The 19,490-nt window shown below is 34.5% G+C and overlaps 2 protein-coding genes across 2 annotated transcripts in view; one reads left to right on the top strand and one right to left on the bottom strand.

Moving 5' to 3' along the window:
• The window catches only part of LOC120424831 (SEC14-like protein 2), a 28,794-nt gene extending 20,616 nt beyond the window's left edge, over positions 1 to 8,178 (top strand). Inside the window, exons 2-5 of the mRNA XM_039589059.2 lie at positions 2,175 to 2,244; positions 6,684 to 7,488; positions 7,726 to 7,880; positions 7,951 to 8,178. Of these exons, the coding sequence (XP_039444993.1) occupies positions 2,175 to 2,244; positions 6,684 to 7,488; positions 7,726 to 7,880; positions 7,951 to 8,102 (1,182 nt within the window). The 3' untranslated portion in view covers positions 8,103 to 8,178. The remainder of the gene's footprint in view (positions 1 to 2,174; positions 2,245 to 6,683; positions 7,489 to 7,725; positions 7,881 to 7,950) is intronic.
• Positions 1 to 19,490, bottom strand: part of LOC120424836 (cytochrome P450 4c21-like) — a 112,175-nt gene that overhangs the window by 92,343 nt on the left and 342 nt on the right. The gene's annotated exons all lie outside the window — the stretch shown is intronic.

The raw sequence follows: 19,490 nt of genomic DNA, 5'->3' as shown, positions 1-19,490 counted from the left end.
TTGATTTAGAATTTTCAGTTCCAAATTGACGTTAAAAAAGATTTTTTTTCCATTTTTTTTTTTTTTTTTTCATTCGGGACGAAAATCATATGGATTTTATCTGATATTAAAGTTTTTCCGATAAATGGAAATCAAGCTTAGTAATTTACCCACACTCACATTTCGAAAAAAAAAAATTACTGAATGAATTTAGTTTAACATTTTCATATAGGTATGTTGTTCGCTGTTTTTTTATTTAAAATTAAATGTTCCTATTTTCGATTAATCACGTGGTTTATGGATGGCCTCTTACAAGTTGTTCGAAAAACTAATTCCGAAACTTTGAAATTTTTTAGCTTTTTAAAAGTTATTTTTGTTGGGGAATGGGAATGCTTTTTTCATTATTAACCCTCTACAACCCAACCCCGCCTTTAAACGGGCTTCGATTTACAAAATCGGCAAAAAATCCATTTTTCAACCAATTTTTGATTTTTAAAAGCGTTAGAAAGAAGAACTCTTTAATTTTATGAAAATTTATAGGTTGGAAGTTTTACTTGTTTTATGTGACAATGCCACGGTTTAAATGATAATGGTGCCATTTTATAGCAAAAAATGTGAAAAACAATCAAAAAATTGAAAAAGTGACAGTGAAAACATGCAAAAACTAAACAAGATAAATGCAAACTAAAATACTAATAATGAAACAAGAAAAACATAAAACAAGAGAATTAAAGTATTTCGTAGAACAAAAGTTGCACAAAATGACCTCCTGAACACGGGAAAAATAAAAAAATCGAAAAAAAATCGTTTCTAATAGAGTTGTGGAAGTCCTTTCAGGTACGTTTTCTAGCTAGAGAAAAATAAAAAGTATTATTAAAATGCGACGAATATGTTTTCTTTATTCGAAAATTTGATTCTGAAGTGAAATGATGCGCTTTTCAGTATATCTAACGTAATTTTCAAAAGGTTCTAGGTGCATAGGAAACCCACTCTACATAAGAATTTTCCAAGTAATATATACTTTTTGATTGCTTTTTAGATTTTGCTTCGAATAATGAATCTAAAGAAAAGCTTGTTTTTCAAAAGTTCTAAATTGTTAACCTGACAATTGCAAGACAATTGTTTGAAATTTGAAATTAGTTTTTCTTTCTATTTTATTTTAAGCTGCATTTGGTCGCACCAAGTAAAAGTCGTAGAAGTATTTTTTAATTTTATATTTTTATAGTCGGCTATAAAGTATTAATAACAATGAAAAGATAATCACAATTTCACCTGATCAACGTTAAATCACGCTGAATCATTCGCACACGCAGCGACAGTTCAGCTAGATTACAACCTTTATATGAGAACTCTACCTATTCTTAGATTTGTTTAGAACTAAGATGAGGTAATCTGTATACTCCCTCGAATATACGGTTAAATGGAAATATTACTGTTGAACCCTTTTAAAGCGGTTCAAGAGCTCTTCGTCACCGCAGTCCTTAACTTTGCCATTTAGAAGCGGTTAAGCCCTATCCTGTATACTGTAAACGTCACACGACGTACCCAATGGGCTGCAAATGCGCACTGTCGAAAGACCCCCATGACATGCAATTACAAAACGACAGTAATAGAGGGCTAATCGAACATTAATTACGGGCTTGACACTAGACACTTGTAGGAGGGCGCTGTAAAACAAATTAACCCTAACCGCGAACTTGGCCGCCTCAAGGCAGCATTACCACCGGAATCAGCTCTTATCCGAAATCACTGGAGAATTGTCCCACACCCCCTTTGCGATACTAATGACCAGCGGACGCAGTGTGACGGAGATACATGGGAATGAGCGTTATACTGTATACTTAGAGAGATGATGCGCTGATTGACAGCTGCAGCGTTCTAAGCGAGATATTTGTCAAAGTTCTTCTGAGTTCTACTAAGTAACAGGCGGCAGGTGCTTAGAAGATGCGATATTTGTGCAATTAAACAAATCTCATCTCACTACACACAGGTACCTTTGCAGACTCACTTGAGAGTATGCGAATGATTTCATGGAAAAAAAAAATATTTTTGAATTGCTGTTTAATTTTAACAATTGAATACTTCCGATAAAAAAACTCCAGTGACTCTTCAATGAGAATAAAAGAACTCACGTGCAATTAATCATACTTCCCAGTAAATCAATTTTCTTCTTCCCTCTCATTTCACAATTACAGTTCCGCAGACAGGTCGCCGACGTGCTGAAGCCAGAACACGATGATTACTACTTGCTGCGGTGGCTGCGAGGTAAGAGCGATAGTCGTAAGCGATATTAGTACCCTAATCAATTTACAACGTAACAACCCCCAATGGAAGGGAGATGTTTATGAGAAAATATCCGCAAATTTCAGATATTATCTAAACCGAAATTTTGACTTCTGTTTGACAAAATAGCAATAATACCTGCTCTTAAAAACGTCAATACAACTGTTTTGCAATAAAGATTTATTTCACATTTGTTTGTTCAACTGTTGTTGTTTTCGTTGTTTTTTTTTTCTTTCAAGGTTCATTTTCTTTTGGTAAACAATTTATCAATTGCGTCAATGAAGAATGCTAAAGTAACGAATTGAAAAAAGCAGCTGATCAAATAAAGAACTGTTTTAGTTCAAGGATCAGTCAATTGTAGGGTACTGATCAGCTTTCACCTTGGCTTCACAGTTGTTTTTTTTCTACTTTGGAAAAAATAATTATACCATTCCCCAGAAATCATCATCATGAGACTAAAATGGAACGTCTATTTTCCTTGACGAACTATGTTTTGTTGAAAATACCTTTATTTGAGATCCATGTTTTAACAGCCGATGATGCTATGAGACGCGGGTTCGATTCCCGCCTTATCCACTGAGCTTCTATCGGATGGTGAAGTAAAACGTCGGTCCCGGTTTCTCCTGTCTCGTCAGAGGCGCTGGAGCAGAAATCCCACGTTAGAGGAAGGCCATGCCCCGGGGGGCGTAGTGCCAATAGTTTCGTTTTAACAGCCGTAGTCTAGACGCGATTCAAGTGCGATTTTTCCTTGAGATTTTTTCAAAAAAAAACTTGTTCAAAGTATTTTTTTGTCAATTGAATTGAATGGAAGAAAAACAAGATTATTTCAGAAAATTTGAAAAGATTCAGTAAAATTTTCTGATCTTCTACACAAGTCTTCTTGAAAAGTCTTTATATTCTTTTTGGAGCTATAAAACATAACCAGATTTTTTTTTAAGTGCGATCAACAAAAAAATTTTTTTGCTGTTTTTGTGTTTTTGAGTTTTTGGGTTTTCAAAAACAAGGAATGTTTATAAAAAGTTTTGGTCAGCTATCAATTCCAACTAACAAATGATGCAAAAGGTCTTCACACAAAAAAACTGCATAAAACAGTTCTAAACTTTGCTTCTAGAGGTCGGCAAAACCGCTCTTTTTAGGAGCCGCTCAATTTCGTGTCAAGATTTCTATTCGAACCTAAAAATCTAGGATGCTGGAAAAAGAATTGCTATCAATTTAAAAATTACGTTGCTGATATTTTATTTGGAGAAAATATTCTGTGAACTCTTTTCTACATTTTGATTTAATCGATAAAGTATATAAACGCTAAACTTTAATCGGACAAAAGGATTATTTTTTTCTAAAATCTGTTAACTATTCAGCAGATTTTTGGAAATATTTTAAAAATTATGCAATTTGAAATGCTCAAATTTGTCTTCCGGTAATTTTAATGTTGTGTACAGTGAAAAGTTTTTTTTTCATGTTGTTTAAAAAAATCATTTACTTTTGGGATTAATTTTAAAACGCATATTTGAAATTGCTTTTTCAACTCTCAAAAACAAATTTAATACTACTTTTTTTTTTAAACTCAATAAATAATATTTATAACAAAAATCATGCCATCTTGAAACGGTTCTTTACGACCGGTTCTTTTTTGTGAGCCACGGTTCTTTCGCTCGTTTCAGTGAACCGGCTCTTTGAACGGCTTGCTCTCTTTTTGCCCACCTCTACTTATGACATAATTACAGACAGCTTAGAGATCATTCAATGTTTAAACAATTGTGGAAGAACCAGAATTGAACTCTATTATTGGCATTTTAATTTATTTATTTATTTGGAAGCTTTTCACGCGATCTTTCGATTGCTTGAACAACAGCAAATGTTAACGTTTTATTTATGTTTATGTTGACCCTGAAAATTTGTAGGAACTTTTACTGCAGTGTTTCTCAACCTTATGCGTTCCATTCCCCCCTTGACTGATTTGCAAGAACTTCATTCCCCCCCTTATTTTTGACTTACTGGTATCAATGCACAAACATAATTATTTTTTTTAGGTTTGCAACAAGATTACAATTTTCATGACAAATTTAATTTACACTTAAACGTTAGTAGATATTTGAAAACGTTTTATTTTAATTTAAAATAAAAACTTACAGACAACGCAGGTTTGATTTTGATTGATTGTTTGTTTATTTGATCAATTTTCCTTGAACAAAAAAAAGCCACTATTCTAGGCTCCTTTTCGTGGTAATAACATAAAAAAATACAATTATAAAATATGTACAAATATTAAATAAAATTTATAATGATCTGCGGCATAAGACAGATTATTCTAAAAAATGTGAAGAATTCAAACAATCTTAAAAAATATTTAAAAGAAAAATTTTCAATTTCCAATTATTTTTCAAAAAAAAATCTTGTTAAAAAGTGTACAAAAATCTCACACAACCAGCAAAAAAATCTGCTTGTGTCAAAAAAAAAAAAACAAATAACTGAGAAATATAAAACAAAACATTTTATTGTTTCAAGAGCAATTCCAGCCCAAAACAGGAACTTTTTAGGTACTTTTTTCTCGACCCTCTCCAATCTCAATGATACTTTGTAGACATGTTATCCTAGGCCTATAAAAGCCATTTTTGTGTATATGGAGCCAGTTACACTCGATAATGACATTTGAGAAGGGCGTAAGTGTTTTAAATATTTTTGTGTTTCGTTTTTGCCAAAAACCATCAAAAAACTTATTTTTTCAACATTTTTATTTTTAGAACCGCTGTAACTTTACAAGGATTGGACTTAGGACAATGGTGAATATGGAGACTTTTATGAAAAATTATCTGGAAAATCGACTCTCGTGTTCGGTTTTTGAAAATTTTGACGTTTAGAGCACTTTTGAAAAAAACAGTTTCAGTAAATGATTTTTGTATTTTTTTTAGGTGAGTTGCTCCATCCTGCATTTTTCGTGAGTCTTTTTGTAACATCTTAGGCTATTTTCACAAAAATTTTGAACGAAAAAAAATCGTGGGCTCACCTTCAAATTTGACTTTTAAACTTAAAAATAAAAAATCTCATAAAAGTGCAGTGCTTTTTTCTTTCAGTGTATTTTTTTCGGAAAGCCCGTCAAATTTCCTACAAGTTTGTCTTTGACCACTTTTTGATACGATGCAACGGCTTCGAGATACAGCAATATTTAAATTACGAAACACAAAAATATTTAAAACACTTACGCCCTTCTCAAATGTCATTATCGAGTGTAACTGGCTCCATATACACAAAAATGGCTTTTATAGGCCTAGGATAACATGTCTACAAAGTTTCATTGAAATCGGAGAGGGTCGGGTACAAACGATTCCCTATTTGACATGGAATTGCTCTCAAGACATGTCAAAATTCACAGAAATTGAAACTGTTTTACTGTGACCAAAGAAGACATTTTTGTCGGTTCGTCCATACAGTTCTCCAGACAAACTTGACAGCTGTTCATACAAAAATTGCCAGTAAATATTCAAAAATCTGTATCTCGCGAAGAAATTTTTTGATTGATTTGGTGTCTTCAGTAAAGTTGTATGTTATACAAAATCATTGTGAAAAAAAATAGAAATTAACTTTTTGTCACTTTAAAGTTAATTATCCAGAAAAAACTATGTTTTTAATATGTTTTAGGAAACATAAAATCCCATCTTTTAAGGTGAAGCTTAGCAAGGGCAAACATTATTTGACCGAGTTATTATTTGCAATTTATTTGAAAATTTGCAATCGAAAAAATCTTCTGACATTCTTTGAAAAAGTGCACCGTTTTTGAGTTCAACCAAAGCAGTAATGTTAAACGCTGCTATCAATTTACACGAAATCACTTGCAAAGTGATTATTCTATTCATTGTTGGAATTCGAGCGAGAAGAAGGAAAGCATTTCTCGCTCGCGAACGAGGGAGAGAACTTGTAGTACATTTCTCTTCTCGCTCGCGCTCGCATTTTCGTTCGCGTTCTCGCTCTCGCCGCGAGCGCTCGCGAGCGCCTCGTGCTAGCCGTTTGCCCCAAGCTAGCAATTTGTTTATCAGGCTTATGAATACGAACCAGGCGATGGTATAGAGGTGTAACTTCAATCGCTGTGTTGTTTTTTTGTTCGTTTCTAAAACGTTCAACTTCTCGCGAACGGGCAATTCTGGCTCGCGAGAAAGCCCGTTCGCGAGCGGAGGAGAGCACGGGCAATTGGTGAGTTTCTCTCGGCAGCTCGAGACTCGCGGCGAGAACTCGAGAGAGAGAAAATTTTCTCGCGAGAGCTCGATAATACCAACACTGATTCTATTGTGCCACTGGGGAAAAATGTTCTCATTCACACCACTCCAATTAGTCACACCGGCTTGGCAGCCCTTGGCCCGTTGCGTGCACACTCGAATCACTTAACTAATGATCTGTCTATCTTTTCCCACACCCATCTTCAACAACAGCCCGCTCGTGGAACCCGGAGGCCGCCGAGAAGATGCTGCGCGACTCGATGAAGTTCCGCGAGCGCTGGAACGCCGACGAAATCGACCAGTGGCCAACGCCCCAGGTGCTGAAGGACCTGACGCCGCACGGGACGCCCGGATTCGACCGGGACGGTTCGCCGATCATCATCATTCCGTTCGCCGGGTTCGACATCTGGGGCCTGCTGCACACGGTTTCACGGGCGGACATTGTCCGCATGACGATGCAGGCCCTCGAGCGTTACATGAAGCTGGCCTTCGAGCAGAGCCAGAAGACGGGTAATCCGGCCTGTCGACAGGTCGTGGTGATCTTCGACATGGAGAACTTTAACCTGAAGCAGTACGTGTGGCGACCGGCTTCCGAGGTGGTCATTTCGCTGATCAAGATGTACGAAGCGAATTATCCGGAGATTCTCAAGTGCTGCTACATCATAAATGCGCCAAAGGTGTTTGCGTTTGCGTACAACATGGTTAAAAATTTCCTCGGCGAGTACACCATCACCAAGATCAAGATCTACAAATCGGACCAGTCCAAGTGGCTTCCGCCGATTCTGGAACGGTGCGACCCGTCGCAGCTGCCGGCCCACTTTGGTGGCACCCAAACCGATGACGACGGAAATCCCAAATGTGAAACGAAGGTCAAATACGGCGGAAAGGTCCCGAAAGAGCTGTACACCTCGAAGGAGGACAGCTTCAACAACAACGTGCCGTTCAACGAAACCGAGATCAAGAAGGGTGGGAAGTTGAAGTTGGCTTTCGATTGCGAGGATGCGGGATGTTTCTTGAAGTAAGTTTGTGTGGTGAGGTGTGGGGCTAATGGCGCCATAAATCAATCAGAGCTTATGAGACAAGACTGACTCGGTGTGCTGGGAAAGTCAAGGTTCAGGGTTTGACTAAATGCTAACAACCGCCGGTCACAGATTAATCATCAAGTGCAGCGGTGGGTGGGAAACAATCACTTGAGGCTACTTTTGAACGTTTAGAAAGCTATCTGTTTTACCTAATAGTCTCTATCTACTTCCAGGTGGGAATTCCGCACGTTCGAGCACGACATTCGGTTCGGCATCAAGTGCACCAACAAAAAGACCATGGAAAGCAACGAGGAGGTCCCCCTGCGGCGAGTAGCATCCCACCAGATTGACGAGTCCGGATTTATCCCCTGCCAGCCGGGATGCCACTGTGAGTTGCTTGCGTTTGAATTTGATAACCGTTTCATTCAAATCACTAACTTTTTTTTATTCTTTCGCAGATTCCGTCCTGTTCGACAACTCGTACAGTTACTTCAAAACCAAGAAGATCCGGTATTCGGTCGTGATGACGACTCCGCTGGCCGAGATTGAGCAAGCGGCCTGCGAAAACATTGCCCCACTCGCAACGGAGGATGCCGTAGAAGCGCTGTAACGACCGTAAAGCGTCACGAATGATAATCATTCTTCCTCCTGTACATAAATCTTTAAAGATACTAGCAAAAACAAAATTTATATAAAGAAGCATAAGAGTACTGAACGTAAAATGCATTAAACAAATTTGGGTGGAAGAATGGACAGTGTATTCTTAATAGATTTTGAATAATTAAATATTTTTTATCGTGCTATAAAACCTATCAAACAGAGAAGAAAAAAAAACTTTGAGGTTACACAAATAGATATCTTAGTTTCGACCAAAGATTCCGGCATCGTGATGAACTTACTAACAACACTACCTAACTCGCAACACATACTGCTGCAAGGTATCTCAAAGATTGAAGCCAGACTGGAATTGCTATAGCATTAAAAAAACGATTTCGGAGTCAGTTGAGGATCGAACGATGGAGGTAGCTATTTTCAGCGAATGATAAAAAAAAGTGTGATAATTTTAAATTAAACATTCAATATGCTGTTAAACACGATTTTATGTTTAGTTAAAGAAAGAAACTACGCCCAAATGCCTTAATATCATTGCTTGTGTGCTATCTTGTGACACGTGCTCTGTAAAAGGATAGGATGCATGCCAAAAGAAACCCCTTTTCGAATGTGTTATGTAAATTCACCGTTAAACAAATAAAAGAACAGGGTTGTTACGGAAAAGTCGAGAAAAAATCCGCGCCAGATCCGCGCCGACCCTAAAACCCAATCCGCGCCATATAAAAAACCGCGAAAAACTTAGAAGAGAGTAACATAATGAATGAAATTTTAAACGAAAAAAGAATAATACAGAAGGCATTTGGATCAGTACCGTTGATCTGTTATGGATTCACTGGACCTGTACCAAATGGAACCTTTTTTGCCATTTCTGAAACAATATGAGCTTTTTTGCAACTTTTTAAATATCATTGCTTTAAAAACAAAATCAGGAAAAATATTTAAATTCAAAAATAAAAAAAAATTAAAACCATAAAATAAATCACCAAATTATAAAATCTAGGGATTTTGTACTTGATAATTCTAGCCAAAATTTTACTCTGGAAAATCGAAACACGAAATTTCTATTATTTCTTCTCTAAATTTCTCTAAACTAGAATATGACTCCGAAAATGATTCAAACTAAGAAAATGGCAAAACAAAAAAAATAATTTAATAATTTAATAATTTAATAATTTAATACTTTAATAATTTAATAATTTAATAATTTAATAATTTAATAATTAAATAATTTAATAATTTAATAATTTAATAATTTAATAATTTAATAATTTAATAATTTTATAATTTTATAATTTAATAATTTAATAATTTAATAATTTAATAATTTAATAATTTAATAATTTAATAATTTAATAATTTAATAATTTAATAATTTAATAATTTAATAATTTAATAATTTAATAATTTAATAATTTAATAATTTAATAATTTAATAATTTAATAATTTAATAATTTAATAATTTAATAATTTAATAATTTAATAATTTAATAATTTAATAATTTAATAATTTAATAATTTAATAATTTAATAATTTAATAATTTAATAATTTAATAATTTAATAATTTAATAATTTAATAATTTAATAATTTAATAATTTAATAATTTAATAATTTAATAATTTAATAATTTAATAATTTAATAATTTAATAATTTAATAATTTAATAATTTAATAATTTAATAATTTAATAATTTAATAATTTAATAATTTAATAATTTAATAATTTAATAATTTAATAATTTATTAATTTAATAATTTAATAATTTAATAATTTAATAATTTAATAATTTAATAATTTAATAATTTAATAATTTAATAATTTAATAATTTAATAATTTAATAATTTAATAATTTAATAATTTAATAATTTAATAATTTAATAATTTAATTATTTAATAATTTAATAATTTAATAATTTAATAATTTAATAATTTAATAATTTAATAATTTAATAATTTAATAATTTAATAATTTAATAATTTAATAATTTAATAATTTAATAATTTAATAATTTAATATTTTAATAATTTAATAATTTAATAATTTAATAATTTAATAATTTAATAATTTAATAATTTAATAATTTAATAATTTAATAATTTAATAATTTAATAATTTAATAATTTAATAATTTAATAATTTAAAAATTTAATAATTTAATAATTTAATAATTTAATAATTTAATAATTTAATAATTTAATAATTTAATAATTTAATAATTTAATAATTTAATAATTTAATAATTTAATAATTTAATAATTTAATAATTTAATAATTTAATAATTTAATAATTTAATAATTTAATAATTTAATAATTTAATAATTTAATAATTTAATAATTTAATAATTTAATAATTTAATAATTTAATAATTTAATAATTTAATAATTTAATAATTTAATAATTTAATAATTTAATAATTTAATAATTTAATAATTTAATAATTTAATAATTTAATAATTTAATAATTTAATAATTTAATAATTTAATAATTTAATAATTTGATAACTTAAGAACTTTCTTAAAAAATTAAAAATTAACGAAAAAATCAATTATAATATTTTCGTGATTTTTCAATTTCATAATTCGTACTTTTTTACGTTTTTTGAGTCTGTAAGTTTTGACAATTTCAAATTATGAATTCTATTTTTTTTTATTATTTGAATATGTAAATTCTGAAATTTCAAATTGTTGAATTCCAGATTTCTATTTTTTTTAATTTTAACATTACATTTCGCTTTTAGACGGAGATTTTAGCAGATTTCTAAGTGGATTTCGTCATGTTGCGGTATTCGGGAGTAGAATCAATTCTACTTGAATCAGAGTGGCAACAGAATTTTTATTATTTTCAATAAACCAAAAATTTTGAAATTTAGATTTTTATATTGAAAAAACATAGAAAATCTAAAAAGTTTCATAGCTTCAAATTTTTAATATTCTGTAATTTTTCGAATTTTGTTATTTTGATTTTAATAAAATTGGTATTTATTTGAATTGTTAAGCAGATGTTTTAAAAATAATGAGTTGTAATGTTATGTTAAATTTATATAACAAATTTCAATACATTAAAAAAATCGCTCCTTGAAGAATATTTCAATGTTTCGTATTACGAAAAAAACAATCAATAATTTTTAGAAAATAATATTCTTTATTAACAACTTCTTAGAAATAGATGTTTTCGCACTCAACGAAAAAGATTGAATTTATTTAATTCCTAATAATATTTTCATTTGTAATTTGAGAGAAATTCTATCGTTCTCAATTATTTTGTTTATCAAAATTGCTATCCGCGTGAAATCCGCGCCTGAGCAAAATTAGCCAGCAAATCCGCGCCAGATCCGCGCGATACGCGCCATCCGCGCGATCCGCGCCGTCCGTAACAACCCTGTAAGAATGACTTTTCAGCATTGGTATTGAAAGGTATTAATTTTCCATTCTGTTATTTTTGGTAAAGAAAAGTAGGCCATTTCATCGTTCGAGAATGACAGGAAAAGTAAGTTGTTTCACGACGGATTCGCATAAAACTCCGAACAAACACGTTGAGTATGCTTTTTCAGTTAAATTGTCGTACTTGTGTCCCAGAAAAGTTTGTGATTATTGGAATAATTACCTGTAACAATTTTTCAAGACGCTTGACAACGTTGTTGAGCAATTCCAGCTCAAATCAGGAATTTTTCTGGTACTTTTGTACCCGACATGTTATCCTACGCCATTTTTGTGTATATGGAGCCAATTCTACCCGAAAAGAACATTTGAGAAGGGCGTAAGTTATTTAAATATTTTTGTATTTTGTAATTTGAAAATAAAATTACTGTAACTCAAAGCCTTTGCATCGCATCAAAAAGTGGTCAAAGACAAAAAATCAGTAACAACTTTTCAAAAGGGCGAAACCCTCAGATGTAAACAAACTGGATTTTCGTCAGAATCATGTAGCGAACAAAACTGATTCTGAAACACCCTCCAACATCTCAAAATTCCGAAAATAAGTAGTTTTACAAGCAAAAAACCAAAAGGGCTAATCAACAACATCAATCAAAACAAACCAAATTAAGTTTCCGCCCTTGTATTTTCCCCAATCACGAGGGGCGAATGTAGTGTTTTCTGCAAGTTCCGACGTATATTTAGAAACACTAAATTTTCGTTACAATTTAGTGAATTTTAACCTGACAATCCTCAAAATGGATCAAAATGTATGTTTCTGATGTCTCTGACCACAATTCCACAACAAAAACACATATTTGTATGATCCCAAATACATAACTTTTTTAATTTCAATTATTGTAGTATCGGATCTGGTCTGGTTTCACAATCTAGACATGAAGGTCGGTTCTTGGGACATCCGGGAATACCGTACAAAATCATCGCCTCCGTAACCATTGAAGCTATGCAAAGATTGAGAAGGCAGGATGGTGTCGCGGGGTGGCCTAGTCGTCAGCTGCCATGTCTCCCACTTCCGGCGGGGACACCCCAAGGAACGTCACTTCAATATAGACCACATCCTCAAACCAACTTGCTACTTACTGTGTATCATAGCCGTGATCCTTGCTCAACGATTCTTGGGCTGAATCGGACTCCTTCTGAAGGCTTTCTAGACCCATTTTTTGAGGTTGCAAATATCACTGTACTATCACTGACTGTAACGTTTCACAATGATAAAATAGTTGTTTAACCACTTTTTTCCTTAAAAACCCGAAAAATTAAAAAAAAAACACAAAAGGGCGAATCGGTTGTTTACTTCTGCTTTTTGGCGTAACCTGACGGGCGATACCGTTGTTTTGGTTGGGTGGGTGGCGAATACGGTGGGGCGAAAATGTAGGCACGCTCTTCAAAAAGGCGTAATTTCTTTTTCTCAATTTTTAATAGCAAAAACACCTTAATTAATTTCAAATTGCTCTCTATGATGAAATTATTGCTATTTTCTATTACGTTTTGACAAAATTGATGGTTTTCATGCTTTTTTGTGGAAATAGGAATTGATCGAAATTGCAAAATTTTGAATGTTGGTTTTCCCGAAACGGCAGGATTGTGGGTTTCACCCTTTTGAAATGTTGTTACTGAAATGTAGGATGGTATGTCTCTCCTAAAAAAATACAAAAATCATTTACTAAAATTGTTTTTTTTTTTTTTGAAAAGTTGTCTAAACATCAAAACTTTTAAAAACCGATAGTGGGAATTGATTCGCCAGACAATTTTACATAAAAGTCTCCATATTGACCATTGTCCTATGTCCAATCCTTGGAAAGATATAGCGGTTTAAAGAAATAAAATGTCGAATAAATAGGTTTTCGGTGGTTTTTGGCAATTTCGATACGACAGACTTGATTTTTCAGTCACGTAAATATTTTTACCGAAAAGCTCGTCCAATTTCCCATAAGCTTGCCATATTTAAATAACTTACACCCTTCTCAAATGTTATTTTCGAGTACAATTGGCTCCATATACACAAAAATGGCTTAAATAGGCCTAGGATAACATGTCTACAAAGTTTCATTGAAATCGGAAAGGGTCGGGTACAAAAGTACCGAAAAAATTCCTGATTTGAGCTGGAATTGCGCTATTAAAAATTAAACTTTTGGCATTTTCCAGACTTTTCCCCGACTTATCCAGAACCTTAAATAGACCTTAAATACCTTAAATACCTTACGCCCTTCTCAAATGTTATCCTCGAGTACTATTGGCTCCATATACACAAAAATGACTTATATAGGCCTAGGATAACATGTCTACAAAATTTCATTGAAATCGGAGAGGGTCGGGTACAAAAGTACCAGAAAAAATCCTGATTTGAGCTGGAATTGCTCTAGAACTATTAATAAAAAAAATCAATTCAACCATCGAACAAAATTTCAAAAAAAAAAATAAAAACAAATCATTGAACATTTTAGAAAAAGTGAGAAAATAAATTCCTGAAAAAAATTGAAAATGGAACCAATAATAATAATTTTATCTATAGTTAATAACTCTTAGTTTTTTTACAAAACTCACAAAAAAGTTTGAGAAAATTGAACATATGGAAAAATTATTTAAAATTGCCGACTTTTTTAGCATGAGCATGAGCATGAGAGACCACCCATGATTGTCCTTCTCCGTTGCTGAACATTACCGTAATAACCTATCAGCACAACCGATCATAAGTCCCAACATGATGTTTCTCTTATCTTGAGTTTTTTTTTTTTTTTTAAAGGTCCAATAAACCAAATTTCCAGTTTTTGCTTTTTGGGTGTTTTTGAAACCGCCTTAAGTCAGGGGTATTAAAAAACACCCAAAAAGCAAAAAACAGAAAATTTGGTGTATTGGACCTTAAAAAAAACTCCAGTTATCAACAACATGCATGAATGCAATGAAAAGATAAAACATCAAGATCATCAAAACTAGAACTGCTGCAGATAGGTAACAGTCGTTGGCCACCAACGGCGCCCACCATGTCAGTTTGTAGATCTCGAAGGGATGGGACGGGAATGTTAGTTAGCACAGGCTGCTACCAAGGGTGGGTTCTATACGATATCCACACCGCCGCGTGTGCCGAAAAACTACTTCTACTTGGATTTTTTTAGCAGGGAATGGTAATGGCCAGGATTCATCATAGAAGATGATGATGTGACCCAAATTATCGATAAGTTTTGTTTAATAGGGTGATGTCTTATTCACAAGGCAAGCAATCGGATGCTGCTGTTGAGACTATTCCCGTTTATTTGTGATTTATTTACGATTAGATTGATTATCTTAGACGGTCGGCTATGGAAAGATAAAACCACAAAGATTTTATTTATTATTTAAAATGGCCGACTTTTTCCCGAATTTCCCGATTTCCCGACTTGGTGGTCGTAAAAAATATTCGAAGTGAAAAGTGATTTTTTTTTGTGTGTGCCTTTCGTTTCGCATTTTTTGTCGTGTATTGTGCGCTGCGAGGAGACGAATGCCCTCTGAAAATGCAGCGTCATCAGGCATAATTGAACAAAGGAAGCGCGTGGTCGTAAAAAATATTCGGAGTGAAAAGTGATTTTTTTTTGTGTGTGCCTTTTGTTTCACATTTTTGTCGTGTATTTTTTGCTGCGAGGAGAAGATTGCCCTCTGAAAATGCAGCGTCATCAGGCATAATTGAACAAAGGAAGCGCGTGGTCGTAAAAAAATATTCGGAGTGAAAAGTGATTTTTTTTTGTGTGTGCCTTTCGTTTCGCATTTTTTGTCGTGTATTGTGCGCTGCGAGGAGAAGATTGTCCACTGAAAATGCAGCGTCATCAGGCATAATTGAACAAAGGAAGCGCGTGGTCGTAAAAAAAATATTCGGAGTGAAAAGTGATTTTTTTTGTGTGCCTTTTGTTTCGCATTTTTTGTCGTGTATTGTGCGCTGCGAGGAGACGAATGCCCTCTGAAAATGCAGCGTCATCAGGCATAATTGAACAAAGGAAGCGCGTGGTCGTAAAAAATATTCGGAGTGAAAAGTGATTTTTTTTTTGTGTGTGCCTTTTGTTTCACATTTTTGTCGTGTATTTTTTGCTGCGAGGAGAAGATTGCCCTCTGAAAATGCAGCGTCATCAGGCATAATTGAACAAAGGAAGCGCGTGGTCGTAAAAAAATATTCGGAGTGAAAAGTGATTTTTTTTTGTGTGTGCCTTTCGTTTCGCATTTTTTGTCGTGTATTGTGCGCTGCGAGGAGAAGATTGTCCACTGAAAATGCAGCGTCATCAGGCATAATTGAACAAAGGAAGCGCGTGGTCGTAAAAAATATTCGGAGTGAAAAGTGATTTTTTTTTGTGTGTGCCTTTTGTTTCACATTTTTGTCGTGTATTTTTTGCTGCGAGGAGAAGATTGCCCTCTGAAAATGCAGCGTCATCAGGCATAATTGAACAAAGGAAGCGCGTGGTCGTAAAAAAATATTCGGAGTGAAAAGTGATTTTTTTTTGTGTGTGCCTTTCGTTTCGCATTTTTTGTCGTGTATTGTGCGCTGCGAGGAGAAGATTGTCCACTGAAAATGCAGCGTCATCAGGCATAATTGAACAAAGGAAGCGCGTGGTCGTAAAAAATATTCGGAGTGAAAAGTGATTTTTTTTTGTGTGTGCCTTTTGTTTCACATTTTTGTCGTGTATTTTTTGCTGCGAGGAGAAGATTGCCCTCTGAAAATGCAGCGTCATCAGGCATAATTGAACAAAGGAAGCGCGTGGTCGTAAAAAAATATTCGGAGTGAAAAGTGATTTTTTTTTGTGTGTGCCTTTTGTTTCGCATTTTTTGTCGTGTATTGTGCGCTGCGAGGAGAAGATTGCCCTCTGAAAATGCAGCGTCATCAGGCATAATTGAACAAAGGAAGCGCGTGGTCGTAAAAAATATTCGAAGTGAAAAGTGATTTTTTTTTGTGTGTGCCTTTCGTTTCGCATTTTTTGTCGTGTATTGTGCGCTGCGAGGAGACGAATGCCCTCTGAAAATGCAGCGTCATCAGGCATAATTGAACAAAGGAAGCGCGTGGTCGTAAAAAATATTCGGAGTGAAAAGTGATTTTTTTTTGTGTGTGCCTTTTGTTTCACATTTTTGTCGTGTATTTTTTGCTGCGAGGAGAAGATTGCCCTCTGAAAATGCAGCGTCATCAGGCATAATTGAACAAAGGAAGCGCGTGGTCGTAAAAAAATATTCGGAGTGAAAAGTGATTTTTTTTTGTGTGTGCCTTTCGTTTCGCATTTTTTGTCGTGTATTGTGCGCTGCGAGGAGAAGATTGTCCACTGAAAATGCAGCGTCATCAGGCATAATTGAACAAAGGAAGCGCGTGGTCGTAAAAAAATATTCGGAGTGAAAAGTGATTTTTTTTGTGTGCCTTTTGTTTCGCATTTTTTGTCGTGTATTGTGCGCTGCGAGGAGACGAATGCCCTCTGAAAATGCAGCGTCATCAGGCATAATTGAACAAAGGAAGCGCGTGGTCGTAAAAAATATTCGGAGTGAAAAGTGATTTTTTTTGTGTGTGCCTTTTGTTTCGCATTTTTTGTCGTGTATTGTGCGCTGCGAGGAGACGAATGCCCTCTGAAAATGCAGCGTCATCAGGCATAATTGAACAAAGGAAGCGCGTGGTCGTAAAAAATATTCGGAGTGAAAAGTGATTTTTTTTGTGTGTGCCTTTTGTTTCGCATTTTTTTGTCGTGTATTGTGCGCTGCGAGGAGATGATTGCCCTCTGAAAATGCAGCGTCATCAGGCATAATTGAACAAAGGAAGCGCGTGGTCGTAAAAAATATTCGAAGTGAAAAGTGATTTCTGTTGTGATTTTCAAAGCCCTTCCTATATCATCGTTGATCGGAAGGCACGGCGTCGGGTGGATTGTGTTTAAATTTTTCGAATAAGGTTTTATTTTTTTGCGGTGAAAAAGCCATTTCTATATAATGATCGAAAGACGCACTGACAATTTGGATCGTTGAGTTAATAGTGGAGCAAAATAACTGTGTGTGAGTGATTTTGTGTGTTAACCAGAAAGACCTTCCCATAGCATCGTTGCTCGGAAGGCTCGCCGACGGGTCTGTTTGAAAGTCCTCCCCATAGCGTCGTAGCTCGGGAGGCATCGAAAAGCCAATACCTTATCCTACTAACCCAAAAAAAAAATTAATCACGTGATGCTTGAAGGAGATGCTGTGGATTCAACGGTCTCAAGCGGTATCAACAAGTATATAGCGAAAAACTATGTGCTTGATGAGTCTGCAACTTCAACTATCGGACTAACATTCCTCCCTTTCGTTGAACTGCAGGCTTCTTGGGAGGGCGCCGGTATTGACTAATAAAGTAGAGATCTTCAGAGGTTAAACAGTGAACGGATGGTTGGCTCCCACTGATCATTTTTGATTCATTGTTTAACTTCAGCTGATCTGTCGATAACGGAGTAGCAGCTCATTGGCAGTCAACCATGCTCATGCTCATGCTCATGCTCAATTTCCCGATTTCCCGACTTGAGTAACCATGCTCATGCTCATGCTCAATTTCCCGATTTCCCGACTTGAGTGGCCACTCAGGCATTTTTGATGCTTGTCAGCGTTTTGTTTATGTTTAAGTAAAGTAAATCTTTCCCAGTTCCTGAGGGGAACACCCTTGAAGAGTATCGGGGCCGGCATTTACAAAGCGGATTCAGTGGCAGTTTCTTTCTCAACTTAATGTTAACATGGTAAGGTTAATGTTAACATTCCATAGGTCGCCTCCCTAAGGTGTCGTGATAAGGTCCAGTTTGTGACGATACACTACCTTCCCTTTACTAAGCAATCGAATCCAGAAGGGAAAAAGATCACCAGTTGTGTTGGTCCGAGCCGGGATTTGATCCCCGATCTACCGCTTACGAGGCGGAAGCGTTACCACTAGGCTACGTGGCTCGGTAGGTTTGGTTTTGTTTATGTTTGCTTGACCTTTTTTTTATTATTTTTTTTTTTTGCTTGACTTTTTTTTGTAATGAAGACATGGCATCTCTGGGTTATTGCAGAGGTTTTAAACCCGTTTTTGTAATTTGTTTGGCCAAAAATATGTTATTTTGAAATGATACGCAAACAAATCGTGCGTTCAATTTTACAAGAAAGTTCATTTGACAACAATTTTCCAAATCATCACCATTTTAGGCTGTCTTTTTTCCAGTGTGTGTGTGTGCAACCGACCAAACGGGACCACGCGGTCGCTTCTTACAAATTGAGTTGTTTCCATGTATTTTTGGATCTACATTCTATACATGCAAATAACTCGCATAGGCAATTTGGAAGGTGTTAGCTCTGCCGAGCTTCGGTGACCCATTTCTACGCTGGCTAGCCGAGCGCGAGGTACTTCAGCTTTATCGACAAGCCCCGCCCTGAAGAACGTTTGGACCAATCGGATTCAAACGTTATTTAGAACTTCCGAACCCTTGTCAAATGGACAAGGACCCAGCGCGTATATAGTTGATAGTAACAGTATTCCTAATTCCAGTCATAGCTCACCAAGTCGCGAAGGCATAGTGGTTAGCATTTTTGCTTACCAATCCAAAGGACGGGGGATCGAACCCCGACTCGAGCGACTTTGATTTTTCGTTCATGTTCAGAGTTTTCAAGATTTATATTTCCTATACTTTCTCATTGGGAGCAGATGGGAATCGAACCCAGGACCATTCGCTTACAAAGCGAACACAGTGACCAGTAAGCCACGGCCGCTCCTTATTTAGGCTGTCTTTTTTCCAGTGTTCCAAAATTAAAGTGGTCGTACCGTCGTAAATTCGTAATTAGGGTCTTTAAGACAAAGTTTCACGCAAATCGGACAGGGATCGGGGCAACCTTTTCCAATTTCGTGTGAGTTGGCAGATAATGACCCAAATGTATCTCTTAAAAATGTTGTTGAACAATGCAAAGCAAATATTATCAAATCATAAAGGAAGGATTTCTCATTATTTTCACTTACAAAAATAAA

This window comes from Culex pipiens, chromosome 3 (assembly GCF_016801865.2).
Source record: "Culex pipiens pallens isolate TS chromosome 3, TS_CPP_V2, whole genome shotgun sequence".
Taxonomy (NCBI): Eukaryota; Metazoa; Arthropoda; class Insecta; order Diptera; family Culicidae; genus Culex; species Culex pipiens.
The sequence above is the reverse complement of the archived record's forward strand: the minus strand, read 5'-3'. Positions and strand labels throughout refer to the sequence as shown.